This window comes from Rhodamnia argentea, chromosome 10, assembly GCF_020921035.1.
Source record: "Rhodamnia argentea isolate NSW1041297 chromosome 10, ASM2092103v1, whole genome shotgun sequence".
Lineage (NCBI taxonomy): Eukaryota > Viridiplantae > Streptophyta > Magnoliopsida > Myrtales > Myrtaceae > Rhodamnia > Rhodamnia argentea.
In genome coordinates this window covers 5,352,018-5,367,500 of record NC_063159.1, presented here as the reverse complement: position 1 = coordinate 5,367,500, position 15,483 = coordinate 5,352,018, and the positions used below count along the sequence as shown (strand labels likewise).

The window sequence follows — 15,483 nt, the reverse complement described above, 5'->3', positions numbered from 1 at the left end:
TTTTTCATTAAATCTAAGAGTTATATTGCTAAGTTGGATGGCATGTGGTAGTTTACTAGTGAACCAATTTGGAATTTACCATTTGTTTGTTACAAGGTTTATCAATTTAAGATTTTTCATGGTATTAATCCAGTTTAACGGAGGACAAATTTGTCACACGTGTACTAGCTTAGATTTTTTTCTTAGTCAAAAAAATTAGTTTAGAGCAAATTTATTACAAAAGTACTAATTTAGAGTTTTTTACTGTCAAAAAAATTATTTGGAGTAAATTTATCACATGTGTACTAATTTGAAATTTTTCGTGGTAAAAAAAATAGTTTGGGGTAAATTTGTTCCAAGTGTACCTGCTTGAGGTTTTATATAATATTAATCAAATAAAGATTTAAAGTGCCATCATTATTTAAAAAAAAAGACTTGACTAAAGGCATTTTCGTCATGTACATTTTTCTTTTCTTTTCTTTTCTTTTTCTTTTTTCCCTCATCCCTCCCTGGGCCATGGGCTACCAGTGGAGGTCGCCAACCGCGGTCGAGGATTGCCCCGGTGAGGATGGCGAGGGTGACCTTCGCTCTCGCCCGGGCTAGCGAGGGGAAGGGCAACCTTCGCTCGACACGGCCCAAGGGAGGGCGACCCTCACCCGATGCCAATGAGGGCGACCCTCGCCCGACATCGACAAGGGTAGCTTGACGCGTGAGGCCAGTGATGGCCGAGGGAGGGGAAAGGAAAAATAAAAAGTAAAAAATCAAAAAAGAAAAAGAAAAAGAAAAAAATTAAAAAGTAAAAGAGGAAAATGCCCTTTGACTAGGTTCTTCTTTGAAATAGTTAGGCCACTGCGGCCCTTATTCTTATTCGAGAAAATAAAGGCATTTCAAGTCCTTAATTTGGAAATTTCACCGGATTAGATTTGCTACTAATACTTGGACAAAAAGGGGGAAATCTCTTGCCTCCATGGATGCAGTGCAATGACATTTGTGGATCATGTACGGTCCACACGATCAATGATTATGATGGATTCGATTCATTGAAGTCGGCATTCACATGAGATTTTGCCCAAATAAAGAGGAAAACTGGGAAAGACACTGTAATTGGATAGTAAACAACTATCTTGAAATCACTAAATCATTCACGTTTCATTTCTCTCGTCAGAGAGAAGATTGATTCGTAAAGATTAACTCCCCCACCACCTCTTTACTTGTTTTTCTTTTTTGGTGCTATAGGGTACAAATTGTCCGATTTAGAGAAGCAAATCCAGCCTAAATCACGACCATGTAATGCCCAACCGATTGGGCATCAGATAGGATCCTAAACACGTATCTGAAAAATTCTGATCATAAGACATACCTCCACAACAAAAAAAAAGGCAAAAAAACTGCATACCCTATAGTTGTGCGACAACAAAAATCTAAATTCAACACTTAATCACATACCCAATCTATAAACAGTGCCATAAAATAAGGTCCCTATCACTGCATATGAAATCTTTGTATACTAATTAATTAAACTGATTGATGGGCGTTCATAGTAGGCAAATTCTCCCCAGACCCAGCAGAATGACCCTTAACCTGGTTTGCGATCGGAAACTGAATCGACGGGTGAAGCCCCAGATGTCCAGCAGGCTTGTTGTGGCCGTAGAGGCCGTAGGCGTGGCTGTGGATGCGGCGGTACTTCGTGCACAACAAAGCCATGAGGAAAACGAAGAGCGACGCAAACAGCAGCACCAAAACCAGCATCATCACCTTACCGCTTGCCGCGAAGTCCCGGTCCTCCGACAGTAGGAGGTCTCCCTTCTGGGGACTGCGGTCGGGGGCAGTGAAGTTCGCTGCGAAGGAACCGAGCGCGGCCATTTTGGCGGCAGAGGCGCCTGCGTTTTTCGAAGGGCGTCGTCTGGGCAGGCACGTGTGGGGGGCTATCGGAGACGCATAGGGGTTGTGTTTCGGTCGTGTTTGGAGGTACTCAGCTGACAGCCTTTGGTGGGTTGCGGAATGGAAATTGTGCGTTCGCGTTCGCGTGTTGGGTCACTTTGTGAGAGGTCTGTGGAGGTGATGGATTAGAGAGAGGACGGGAAATAATGAGGAAGAAGACAAACAGACCACGGGCAACGTGGGCCTTTTGTTGTCTGAAATCTAGCTAATTAAAGGTGGGATGACCGTCCGTTTCTGCATCAAGCTGCCAAAATTCGCAGAATTACTGAAGACACAAGCAAACTGAAACTCTCTCTCCTCAATGATAGGGATTCCTTATTAATAGTTGCAATAACGAATTTTTCAAACGATGATGATTACCCAAATCCTCTGTAGAAAACCCTAACCTAAGCTCTGATATTAATTATTGTGACATAACATGGGAGGTAACGAGTTTTGCAATTCAAATCTAATGCGAGACAAAGAAATGACTTTTGGAGAAATTAGTGAGAAGTGATGAAGAGAATCAGAAAATTATATGGTTCGGTCCGAGCGTTGCTACCTACTTTATTAGGAGAGTTAGCTACAAAGAATTCACTATAGTCGGAGAATTTTCCAGAGTTATAATCAATCGTTCAATCTCTCATGTGTTTGCCGAAGCTCCCAATACACAAATACTCACCAGTTCTTGTGTTTCTCTCATCGAGTTTCGCTAGAGAACCCGAGGAGAAAACCCCTCTCAACCACATATGGCTTATTGAGAAAATAGGTCAAGATAAGACATTTAAACACGAGTTCATGAGGTCCATGCGATTACCTCGGGCACCCACCGAATAACCATTGGTGAAACTGGTCATCTAGGCAAGAGGCCCGGCTTGCAGACAAATCTGGCCTGGGCGTCCAGGTGTAGGGACAAGTAGCTTTAGTTACTAGATTGATCCGACTACCAACCTCGGCCTTCGGCTCGGGCATCTGGTCCCCTCTTTCCTCGCACCTCAAACACCTCCAAACTTGTCTCGGACCTATCTTGAGTCTCTGGGCTCCGATGTGAACTTCGATTCGACAAGAACTTGAGCTGCATAATCAACCCGATTAACCTTTAAAGGTTCACCCAAATCACCATGGGGTGAGTCTCCATAAAATTGTATGACCAAGTTAAGGGGACTTATTAGTGCTGAGACTCATTCCACTAAATCAAATTGATCATTTATTAAGAAACAGTGAGACGACGTTGGATTATAAAAATTAAAAATTTTTAATTTTTTCGTAATGTTTCTATTATGCGCATCACATCATTCATAATATGGGTTTTGCTTTCGTCTTTTCGAAGGAAGATAGAGACACTTACTTTGTTTCCCTAGGTGGAGAGAAAAAGCCTACCTCAGAAACGTCCAGCCAAGCTGAATATGTTGGAAGTCATATCCTTTTCATGCGAGTGGCTTCGTTTGGCTACATGTTTGGACCTATGTGGAAGCAGTATTATTCCTTTTCTTACCATTCGTATCATGTGGAGATTAGATATGCAGTTTACGGAATTCAACAAGAAATATGTTGTCAAATACATTCATGACCCGTACATTTAATTGCTAATTTCACGATCCACATAACAAATGACAAATTATTTGATGAGAGGTCCTTTTTTGTGTGTTGTGATCAGGGTATTTTAAGTCAACTTTTATGTACCAGATAATTCACATGTTCCATGCGATGCAAGGTAGGCTATAGTCGGAAAGCATTAGAGGATTGTCGGTGGATTTCCAGTTCAGGACTTTGAAGGTCAGCCGTTCAAATGTCCCACCAACTGCATGCATATTACGTTAAGTCAGAGTCACTTGCATAGGCCAAAAGCCGAGGCGTAGCCAGTTTATAAGGTTTGCAAGATGTTTCATGGGACTTTAGATAGCCGGGTCTCCACCCCTATAACCGTAATTATCAACCAAACGAATTCTGAAGAAATGAAGTACTTAAGGTGGTCTATGATGCGGCGTTGCACATGGTAGAAATCCAAGAAAAGTGCACAGGAAATCCTAAAACATATGTAGGGAATGCAATCAAACCCCAAGCATTTCAAATGTTCAGTTTCTGACCCAAAAAAAAAAAAATTTATCAAGTTATGTCCTAACTTTTTTCAGAAAAATGCAATCAAGTAATGAGCAACACCTAAAATTGCCTACTTGTCACTAAAATAAATGCTTACAAGGAATCCTTAATTTGCACTTTGCAACATATTTTTTGGGACTTCATTGCACTATAATATAAAGGTCCAGGATTAAATTGAATTGATTAAAAGGTTTTTAGACCCGATTGCACCATTTGGCAAAGGTCTAGGACTCGATTAAATTAACTAAAAAAATTTAGGGCTCAATTGCATTTCATACATAAAATTTAGCATTTTCCACAATAATGTTTAAACATGAGTCATTATCGATAATGAAATCATTTTTCATTAACTAATTATTTCAAACTATACAAGCGATCATTTTTATAAGAATATTTTGTAACCTATTCATTTTTCATTAAATGCATTGTTCAAAAGATTCCCTAGTTTTTTTTTTTTTTGTTGGTAAAAAACAAAAAAAGTTTCCCTAGGTTGTCGGTCCTCGTTGGACGGGGCAAAAAAGGGCCAAAAAAGACATCGTTTTGGCTCTTTTGTTCCCCAAAAATTCATTTGATAATTAAGCCCTAGGTTGATCTGATGGGATGAAGGTCACGTACAGCCATGGCAGAAGCAACTGCGAGAATCTACCGAACGTTACTCATTCCAGCCTTCTCTCCACTCCACACCAAAGCGTGCAAATCTAGCTCTAGCTTCAAGCCTTGTCCCTCACTGTCGGCGGCAACTGTAATTTGCTCAGTCTTCGCAACTAACTCAGCCGTCACCGCCGCCAAAGCATCGAAGACACAGAGATACCCCCTGAGGACGCGATGTCGGCTCGCTAGGGAGTTTATTGTTGCTACAGAGACGGTGATTCAAAGAGCCAACGTCGGAGAGAGAGGGCGGGCTCGTTACCCTGAAGAATATGAGGAAGGGTGAGAAGTTTCTGTTCATGCCTTCTCGAATTGGGTTTTGGGCCTATATGTTCTAATTTTGCCTCAATTCGTCAATTTGGGGCAAACAAATGTTATAAATCATGCTGTTTAGCACTACTTTTGCTGACTTCACTTTGCCGGCAAACCAGGTCGGCTGATTTATAATAGTTTAATGCCATATCGGATTTTGCGACCACACAAATAGGCGATAACGCTTAAGTGGATGATTTTTAATCAATTTGATACTCAAGTGATTGAAAAATGAGTTATGACACTCGAGTATACGTATTATAAAAGTATGATATTTATGATGGCTTTATCCCGATAACTTTTGTTGATGTGACCTGAGTGTGGCTTCCTCTACATAGGCATATTCTTCCTTCGAAATCAAGATTCATAGGGATGCTCTATCATACTAGCCGAATATTCTCCTGTTGAGACGATATGTTACTCTTGGTTCATTTCAAAAGGCATTGATTTATCAAGCAAGAGTGAAGAATCTGGATATTCAATCAAAATCGCAAAACGATAAATCAGTGCTATTAATTTTTGGTGAGTCCTTCCTCATATTCTATATTTCTAACCTCCTGGTGGGGATAAGTGTAGTTCTCTAGATCCTGGAAAAGAACACCAAAAGTGTTAAAAGTCGTGTACGTCACTCACTTTAATACCAAAAGTTTTCGCCATATTACTTAAGTGTCAAATAAAAAAAAATGATCACTTAAGTGCCTTCGACAAAATATTCTGGAAAAATAAATACGTGGCATTAATAATTAAATTTTTAATATAAATTGGCATTTTAAAAAACAAATTAAGTCCACGTGGACTTCTCAACTTTAAAAAAATTAAAATTAGATTTAAAAAATCCCTAAAAACTATTTGTAAATACCAATTTTATTTAAAGTATATTTAAAAATAAGCTTAAAAATTTTACAAAAACAAGTTAAAAATTTTTAAAAGGGGAAATTAAAAAATTTAAAAATTTAAAAATATCATAAAAAATAATATTTAAAAATTTAAAGAAATTAAAAAAGAGGAGAAATTAAATTTTAATTTAAAAAATTAAAATCTTAAAATTTTAAAAAAATTTAAGAAAAGTTTAAAAAATTTAAAAAATTTCTTACTACCCGGTTCTTCCCCCCCCCCATTTAAATTTTTTTTTTTAGCTTTTTCTTGTTAAATTTTTCAGCCTATTTTTAAATTTAATTTACATGAAACTTGTATTTAAAAAAATAAATTTTAGCAAATTTTTAAATCTACTTTTTTTATTTTTATTTTTTAAAAATTAAGGGAAGGATTCAATTGTAACAATTTAGCAAGTTTTAGGACTTGAATACATTTTTTGTAAGTTTTAGGACTCAATTGGACTTTCGTAATAAGTTTTAGGACCTGTCATATTCATGTCTTTTCTATGGAATTTTTAGCTTTTTTATTTTTTTAATCTAATTAATTTTTTATTTTTATCCTATTTTTTCAAATTTTATCTTTTTTTTATTGCTAACTAGACCTCCAAAGAGCCATGTCAGTTTTAAATAAATATAAAAAAAATGCCACGTTAGATTTCCGGCCAAATATATCGGAGTTGGCACTTAAGTGATATTTTTTCAAAAAAAATTGGCATTTAAATGATTCAAGGGATGTAATTGAGGATCAAACGTATTTACGTGACTTGAATATGATTGTAATTTACGTGTATCGATTGATCTACATTAGAATTCTATGTCATGCCAATCGAACCACGTAAGTCCGGCTCGATCGATTGTTTTCGCAATAGATGCTCCAACGAGAAAAATTAGAGCGGGCCCCGACGATCGGCCCAAGCCACGAGGCTGTAACGTCGTAACGCTGCATGATTGAAGCCTCTTATGGGACCCAGAGAATCCAGAGGAATGCCACGGACGATCTTGGCATCTACATCCTACCATGAAGTTTCTTTTGGGGCTCGAGTGGTTTGTACAAGGTACACTTGTTCTTGGCAGCAAGGCGGGAAGAAAGCGAATGAATACAACGAGGCAAAACAGCAGTTGATTAGTATTTCAGCGAATTCACTTTTTCGAGCTCATGTGCTCGGAGGTGGGAAATTTAGGTTTCTTTTGTCGCTTAAGGTGTGGGGAGAGCTTCGACGGGTAGAACCCTCCTGAGAAGCGTCCAACTGGAGGTCCACACCACAGTGCTGGTTTAAAAGAGAGACAGCAGAAAAGACATTCCAGAATTTCGTCGGAAGGTGCTCGATGAAAATCGAATTTAAGCACTATTGCCGTCGTACGTATCATCATCGCTCAATTCCAAGTGAAAAAGTGGGTTAAAAAAAGAGAGAGCGGAAAAGACATTCTAGACTTTCATTGGGAGGCGCTCGATGAAAACCCCCGACTTTAAGCACCATCGGAGCTCACCATTGCCGTCAACCGGTGAAAAAGTCGTTGCCCCTCACCCCTTCCTCTTCCCCACAGTATGATGTTAAAAATTCGTTAGAAAATTCAATTAAAAAATTTAAGCTGTTAAATGAAGAGAGATCATATGAATATAAAGAATATATAAAAATTATTTTTAAGCGATGTTGGACAATATTTTAAAATGAGCCGAAAGAGAGCAAGCTCACGGGACATATCTGGTAAATCCGATTTCACTCGATACCATAAGAGTTACAAGTCAATCCAATAGAAAAGCTGTCCTCGTCATATGTCCACTGTGATTTTTTTTGTTTTTTCTTGTGTGTATATGTGTCACTAAGATGTCACTAAGATGCCCATGTGTTGACAGATGGTACGTCATGTTTGGGAAATTCATAACGTAGGCTAAGGCCCATCCTACCCCCAAAACCCTAGGGGGTCCCTCCTCCCATGCTCGAGACTTTTCCCGACAAACCATTCGTGGCCCGCCATGGAGAGGATAGAAGAGCAGCTGGACTTTCACGGCCAAGTTGTTCTCTCGAGCATAGCATCAAACGAGCGTCGAAGTACGATTCAGATTTTCGAATATGATTTACCACCGAAGATATGCTGGTCTAACTGAATGTGTCGATTGGCTCGAATTCGGGCTCCCTCTTGGCGATCTCACCAAGCGAAGGTATCGGGCTTATGCCGAACTCCCGAAAGATGGCATTCCACACATCGAGAGCAAGGGAAAGGTGATTAATTACCTCATGATCTGAAACGCCACCGAAGTATGTTAATGCCATACTTGAATTTCCAACATGATATCGAATACTATTTGAAACGCCACCTTTCGATCTCTCCTTTTTCCCCTTTGGGGCTCTCTTTATGCCTTGGTTCCATCGCTATCGTTCTCCTTCGTGACAACTTGCGAATAAGTATTCCCAAATTCTCATCCGGAAAGCAACGTAAACTTGGGCGGTTCGTCAAGATGCTAGTTCTGTCAATCCATACTGACCAAATGTACGGTGATTCATTGGAGTTCATGTGTATTACCCAGATTTCCAACTGATGCACTTTAGCCATCCTCGAATAAATTTTCGCCCGAGTCTACTCGGCGCCGCTTCAGCGTTTGCTTCGGCGCGAAAAGGGTAGAAATAGTTTAACTCCAAAATGGAGGATCATCAGGTGCAGGACTAGGAGGATTGAACGTGGAACAGAGTCCAATCCGTGACAGCCTAAGCCCTTCTCTGCTTTATTTCCTGTTTCAATCTCCCCTAGCAACAGCTCGGAGCCCATTTCCGCGGACTTCGATCCGCTGACACCCAAGCAGTTCTCAAATGAGCTCATAACCGGCCCCCTAAGTAATCCTAAACGCATACTGGGCGCGAATCCACAATCGATTTGATAAATTTTCCTCCGAGAGATTCTGTTTCGGGACATGCACAGATGCTAATAAGAAGGAGATTTCTCTTTTTCTAATGGAAGAGGATGAGTCATGCTGGTTATGATTCTTGTTTTCCCCATCTTAGATACACGAAAATGAGGAAATAGGGGGGCAAAGGGGAGACATGTATGGTCATGGGCATGGTTTGCGGTGGTGTTTGTCGAGCAAAGCAAATGATCAGCTTCTGAACTGGTGATTGCTTCTTGACTGAGTCCATACACCGACTAATGTCTAGCGAAGCGCTTTCGAAATCGTGCCAAGTAACAAACGAAAGTGAGATTCTATTCCTAAGTTCCATGAGAATTTCAGCATTTAGATTCTGGCCATGGCTACCACAGAGAACAGATATTCGCGGACAAGTTGCGCCAAAAAAGTGGAATATCTGCAATATAATTGAGGCCATTCGGGATGCTAGAGGACTTCAGCTTGCACGGATGGGGACCCCTTCGGGAGTGGCTTGCGGAACTCTTCACGAACTCGCAAACCGGCTCTTACTGTACGAACCGTCGCTAGGATTAGAAGTCGATCACGATGAGAAGAGTAGCGATCTATTTTCGAATGATCAACCCCAATGTGCTCAAGATGACGATTGTTGTTGCCCCATCATGCCGAGGAGGAAGAGAAGAGCCACCGTCTTGGTCTGCCTCTTTGAAGGCCACGGAGGAGAGGTTCGAGTTATTCTCACGAAAAGATCGATGAAACTGTCCTCTTATCCTGGTATGTATGGACTCTCTGCCTCATACAGATTGTTCATAATCATTTTCTTATGCGCTAATACGATTCTGCCGCTCGACGGTTATCCATTTGAAATTTGATGTAAACGAAATCTACGGACTTGAATTATGAACATAGCATAAGTTTCCAGTTGACCTCTCAATAATTTGGCCATGTTCGATCTTCATGATCTCTAGATTTCTTCAGTTCAAAGTCTATAAAGGGGCATATTAGTTGACCACTTGTAAGTGACTGAGAATCAAATTCATCTGTAAGGTGAAAACAGATATTAACATTGTTGACTTGCTCTTTTCTGAGTATTGCTTCACTTATTGACACCTCAGTTTCATCCATTATTCTGTATGATGAGAAACAGGAGATGTTGCATTGCCGGGCGGAAAGATGGAAGAACAGGACAAGGATGATGCCGCAACCGCATTAAGAGAAGCGACGGAAGAGATCGGCTTGGACCCAGAACTGGTTCAAGTTGTTGCTAATTTGGAACCCTTCTTTTCTCAGGTTATACCATGATAAGTTGTTGCCTTGCTGTTTGCATTAACTGTCCTCAAATCATTCACTTGTGTCCTCACCGTCGCGCTTTAACCAGCATCTCTTCGAGGTCGTTCCCGTCGTCGGCCTACTTGCGAAGATGGAAGATTTCACGCCCTCGCTGAATGTGGATGAAGTGGATTTGGTTTTCGACATCCCTTTGGAAATGTTTCTGAAGGTTTCTTCTTCTACCCATTAATATTCCCCTCTTCTAGATCCTACCCACTTAGTTCCTTTAGCTTAACTTTCACGTTTGTGTTGGGTAAATAATACAGGAAGAGAATCACAGATGTGAGGAGAGAGAATGGCTAGGATGGAAGTACATTCTTCATGTTTTCGATTTCCAACTGGAGCGAGAGACCTTCTGCATATGCGGATTGACAGCGAGAATTCTGATTCGGATGGCGTCGATTGTTTTCCAGCGGCCTCCCTCGTTCGACCTGCACGCTCCCGACTTCCGACAACTGCAGCAAGTACTAGAAGATATAAGCTGGAACCTGAAAGTAGGCGCCCCGACAGGCTAAGCACTTGTGTCGCAGTCCATACATCTATGGAGGTAATCACCAAAGACAACGAAGGCCAGGCACAGATCAAGGTACCCCTATCCGCGCCACATATCGCCATTTTCTCAGATGCTGATTCAAGAACTGAAATTGCAGAGAACATGAATAATAACTGTAATCCGTTTACGCTCTCGGGTCATTTGGTGTTCTCAATCATATTGCTGCCGTGTCGATTCGAGCAGTATTAAGGTAAGATTAATGCTCGAGCGAGAGAGGTCGAGGGTGATAATTGGTTAGTTTAGATTCCCTATTCACCAAAACACGCGCACACTCAAGAACAATAAGTGTCGTCTAAGGTCTGATTACAGCAACTTTCGTGACTAACCTCGAATTCTCGCACCACCAAAACATTTGTATACCCTCCATCCGTCCTCCATGAGTACATCCGCAGGTTGCACGATCAAGCGAAAGCAAGTGGTCGGCTCACAGATTAATGGTTACGCCGCTAGAGCCATTTATATAGGGCGACGGCGCCATGATCTCCTCCGGATGAGATGACGAACTGTTCCAACCGTGTCTGGTGGGTTCGTACTTCTCTCCGTCGCCCCAAAGAGCGTAGGCCTCCTCCCCGTGGACCGCGTCGTCGCCTATGATGAGCTGCTCGTCAGGCATTCTTAACGGCATGACCAGCTTAATGCCGAGACAAATGATGGTTGTGGAGAGTATGTTCCACCCGATCACGAATAAGGCCGCGACGATCTGCTTCAAGAACTGGACCCTGCCCGAGCCGCCATAGAATGCGCCCCTCAGGTTGGGGATCGGCAATACGAGATTGCAGAGCCCCGGCTCGGCCAGAAGCCCGGTGAGAAGCCCTCCCAGCAATCCGGCAACGGCGTGCGTGTGGAACACGCCTAGAGTGTCGTCGACCTGATCACGAGTCACCCCAAAACATGAGCAAGATTATGGTCTTTGTTCTGTCATCTATGGTTTGTTTTGGATCATGAAGCTGATATTTTCCGATGTTTTCACCTGACACGTTCATAACTTTTACGTCTTCCTAAATTGCTATTTGTTTGTCCCGACAAATGACAGTAATCATTTGCCTAAAATAAAATTATAAATTTTATGCATATGATTCAATATTGGCCCCTCAACCAACTTTCAAGAGATTACCGTTGCTAAGAGTCAACCATTCAAAAAAAGAAAAATGACACAAATGATTCATATATTTTAGTCAAATATGTAATGTTATTTATTGTGATCCCCGAACTTTTCAATTTGTTCAATGTGGTCCTTCAACTTTTGGTACACGTTCAATTTAGTCTATAGACTATATGAAAATATTTAACGTCTTCCCTAAACTTGAATTAATATAAAGATAATATTTGACATTTCTATATAGTTCACGAACTAGATTAAACATTTATAAAAAATGCTCATATTTGATAAATAAAAAGTTCAAATATCATATTACATATTGAACTAAAGTTAAAAGAACACATTTAATAAATTGAAAGTTGAATGATCATACTGCACATTTGGCCAAAATTCAGAGATCATATTGCATATTTGACTAAATTTCAGGGATTTTATAAATATACAGTTAAAAAATTGGGAAAGTAGTGGGAATGCATGCAGCCACGTGGGCATTTCAAAACCTCAAGTTATAATTGAGCAGGACGAGGAAAAACGAAGTTGGTAAAATTGAACAAGCGTCACCTTCATCTTCTACCCACCCAAAATCACGAATTAGAAGGTGCTAATGGCAAATTTACGAAATAAGATCTTTGCATTTTGCCGCATACTAATTTATAAAAGTAAGCTGCTAGCCCGACAGTCTAACAACTTGCCAATTATGAAAAATAGTATCTTCAAAATTTAAAAAAAAAAGTGAAAAATATTTTTCTAAATATAACTGCTTGTGTCGTTTACAAAAATGAATAAATGAAAAAAATGTTCGCATCATCTACGAAATAGGTAGGAAATATTTGTTGTCGATTATGAAAATATATTTTGTTGATTAATTACTTCAAGTAATGTAAGCAATTGTTTTCGGGCGAAACAGATCTTCACATCTATGATTGCAATAAATCATTATTTTTACCTTTTGGAAAAGACTAGATTTCTTGTGGAGTATCATCATAGAGAACCACGGAATGCTCCCGGAAAGTATCCCCATTACAATAGCCGCCCACGATTCCACAACCCCTGAAATTATTTGAACATTCTTCAGTCAAACCACAATCAATCATAATCCTGCCTCCCATTAGAGTTAAGTTCCCAAGAAAATTTAATCTAATCCCGAAATTAATGTGGTCAAATAAGTTGACATAATTATGCTTACCTGCTCCGGGCGTGATGCAAGCCAGACCCGTCATCATCCCTTGGACCGCCCCGATCACCGACGGCTTCCCGAAGAAGGTGACGTCGAGCGACGTCCAAATCAAGAGGCTCGTGGCCGCGCATATGTTGGTGTTGAGGATGGCGACGGACGCGTCGATGTTCGCCGCGTACGGGGCCCCGCCGTTGAACCCGGACCAACCCATCCACAGCAGGCCAGCCCCGGCCAGCATGAGCAGGACGTTGTTCGGAGAGAACCGCTCCCGGTCGCTCTTCAGCCTCGGTCCGACCTGAAAACCACCGACGGTTCAAATCATTCGAATCAGATTACGGCATTGAATCTAAGATTTGCGAAGTTCATTCATTTGTTGATTTTCATTTTATATTGTTCTAAGCTCGAGGTTTAGACCAGATAAAAGACAATGCAAGAGTACTTGGCCCTTTTCATTCAGGACGTACCCAATAAGCCGCGGTGAACCCGGCGATACCGGACGAGAGGTGGATGACGTAGCCGCCGGAGTAGTCGATGACGCCCCATTGGTAGAGAAAACCGCCGCCCCATAGACTGAATGCGCCGACGGTGTAAGAGAAAATCAGCCAGAGCGGCACAAAGGCCATCCACGCCCTTATGTTCATCCGGCCGAGGACCGAGCCGGCGAGCAAGATCATGGTGATGGCCGCGAACTGGAACTGGAAGTAGACGAGCGTGGCCATGGGGTAGAACGGCTCGTGGGCCGGTGTCTCCAGCAAGCCGTCGTCCCTGTAGCGTGCGCTCGACGGCAACCTGGCCCGGCGGACGAGGTACTTCTGGCCGAGGGCGGGCGCCGCCCTGCCCCACATGGGGAGGAGGCGGTCCCCGAAGGCCAAACGGTACCCGACGAGGACCCAGAGGATGAGGACCGCCGCGAAGGCGTAGAGGGCCATGAAGGCCGAGTTGACGGCCCACTTCTTCTTGACGATGCTCGCGTAGAGGATCACGAGGCCCGGCATGCTCTGGATGCCGACGAGGGTCGCTGCCGTCATCTGCCACGCGTTGTCGCCGTTGTTGAGCCAGTCGGGCAGTGCCGGGAGGTGAGGCCCGTAAGCCTGGGGCAGCGTGGCGGTGGTGGCGGCCATGGCTACGCGGTGTGTGAACCTCAACCGAGCTCCGACCTACCGGAAATGGAAATGGAAATCGAGAATCAGAGGAGAGGACTCGGATTAAAATAAGCAAAGCTTGGGTTTTTTCAAAGTCCAACATGGAAGGTTGTCCGTACGAAGGAAAGGACAGATGGGGAGTGTGAAACGGCGCCGGATTTGTCAATGGAGGAGAGTTTCATTAGTGGCGCGACGAAGACCGGAGTAAAAGTGAGAAGAACGTGATGTTCATCACAAAAAGGAAGGAGAGAGAGAAAAACGCGGTGAGGATTATGATTTATGATAGTTTCCTAATTTGACAATCTTGTTGATTCTACGTAACTCTCAACATTTCGGGCATCTCTTCTATCTTCATTGATGATTTCATGAAATCTATAAACAAGCTGATGTAATCTTTATTATGACATGCCGAAATTTAAAAAGAAAAAAAAAATTCTACGATTCTCTCTCTTACATAATTGTTCTTACTTATTTCTATATTGGGATTCATGTCACAATGATCATTTTGGGGAAAGTAGAGATATCGATGTGCATCGCGATCCCGAGAAGAAGCAACGTCAAAGAAGATTCTCCCTCGAGGCCGATCAAGCTTTAGTTCCATACCTTCGTCCAAGCCTAAGCATTGGGCCGGCCCGTAATGTCCCACTTGCAACGTAAGTTAAGGAGAAAACGACATGAAATGGTATCGGAATTTTCATATGACGCTCATTTTAGTGCCATATCTATTCGACCAATTGTTTAAATTGCTTCCTAACCCCTCTCTCTCTTCTCTCTCCATCGTCTCCTTCAACCTTCTGCCATGAGGTAGTGTTTGAGCAAGTCTCACCATCTCTTCCATCTGTTGTTGAATTTTTTTTTTTTGTGTGTGTGTATTTTTGTTCTTTTATTGTTTCTTATTCTCTCTAGATCTAGATGCGCGAACTCTCTTCATCCGATTTAGTTCCAGATACAAGAGTTCGAACTCTCCTGTTCTGGTTTTAGATACGAGACCTATCCTCCCCGATCTAGATCTGAGAATTTAATAAAAACGTTCTTCAGGGGATTCGATGCCCCGGTGCTCTGTCCGTGCGCACAATTTCATCGAACCATGAAAAATTGCTCTTCGAATGTTATAAATGTCCAACCTGTTTTGGTTGTCTTTGCACGGCAATGGTGTAGAGGAAGCTGAACTCAGGCGCACACCTCCAACTAGTAACGCCGTGTTATTGGAGAAGGAATTTTCAGCGTGTGCTCATCACTTACGAAAATACAAGATCCAACGATCGACCACAAAATAATTTTCTTGACAGATTTGTCCCAGTGGAATGAGCATATGCTCAACCTACTAGTGGCAGGTGCTCTATCGATGCATGATTAAGTTAATTCGACCTACTTGAATGCAGAAAGATTTGAAGGAATTGGATGTTTTGGAGTTTCAATTTTCCTCGAAATCGAAAGAAAAATTTTGTCGCCGTGATTTGGAGGAAGGAAAAAGAAAACTCATCGATGGAAC

General features: G+C 41.8%; 2 protein-coding genes across 3 annotated transcripts; one reads left to right on the top strand and one right to left on the bottom strand.

Annotated features, from left to right (window-relative positions):
- The first annotated feature begins 8,857 nt into the window (after positions 1-8,857).
- Positions 8,858-10,658, top strand: LOC115749286 (nudix hydrolase 15, mitochondrial-like). Its single transcript, XM_030686028.2, has 4 exons — positions 8,858-9,465; positions 9,839-9,981; positions 10,070-10,189; positions 10,287-10,658. The coding sequence occupies exons 1-4, from the start codon at positions 8,976-8,978 to the stop codon at positions 10,533-10,535; spliced, it is 1,002 nt and encodes a 333-aa protein (XP_030541888.2). The 5' UTR covers positions 8,858-8,975; the 3' UTR covers positions 10,536-10,658.
- A 221-nt stretch (positions 10,659-10,879) lies between these two features.
- On the bottom strand, positions 10,880-14,042 carry LOC115749285 (ammonium transporter 2-like). 2 transcript variants are annotated; one of them, XM_048271745.1, is made up of 5 exons: positions 13,314-14,042; positions 12,859-13,144; positions 12,619-12,722; positions 10,993-11,441; positions 10,880-10,958 (listed from the first exon to the last, which is right to left on the bottom strand). In XM_048271745.1, exons 1-4 carry the CDS (start codon positions 13,968-13,970, stop codon positions 10,998-11,000), a joined length of 1,491 nt encoding a protein of 496 aa, XP_048127702.1. In that variant the 5' UTR covers positions 13,971-14,042; the 3' UTR covers positions 10,880-10,958; positions 10,993-10,997. The 2 variants fall into 2 exon arrangements, with proteins under 2 accessions (XP_048127702.1, XP_048127703.1); XM_048271746.1 differs by having other exon boundaries at positions 10,880-10,963; positions 10,998-11,441.
- Positions 14,043-15,483: the final 1,441 nt, after the last annotated feature.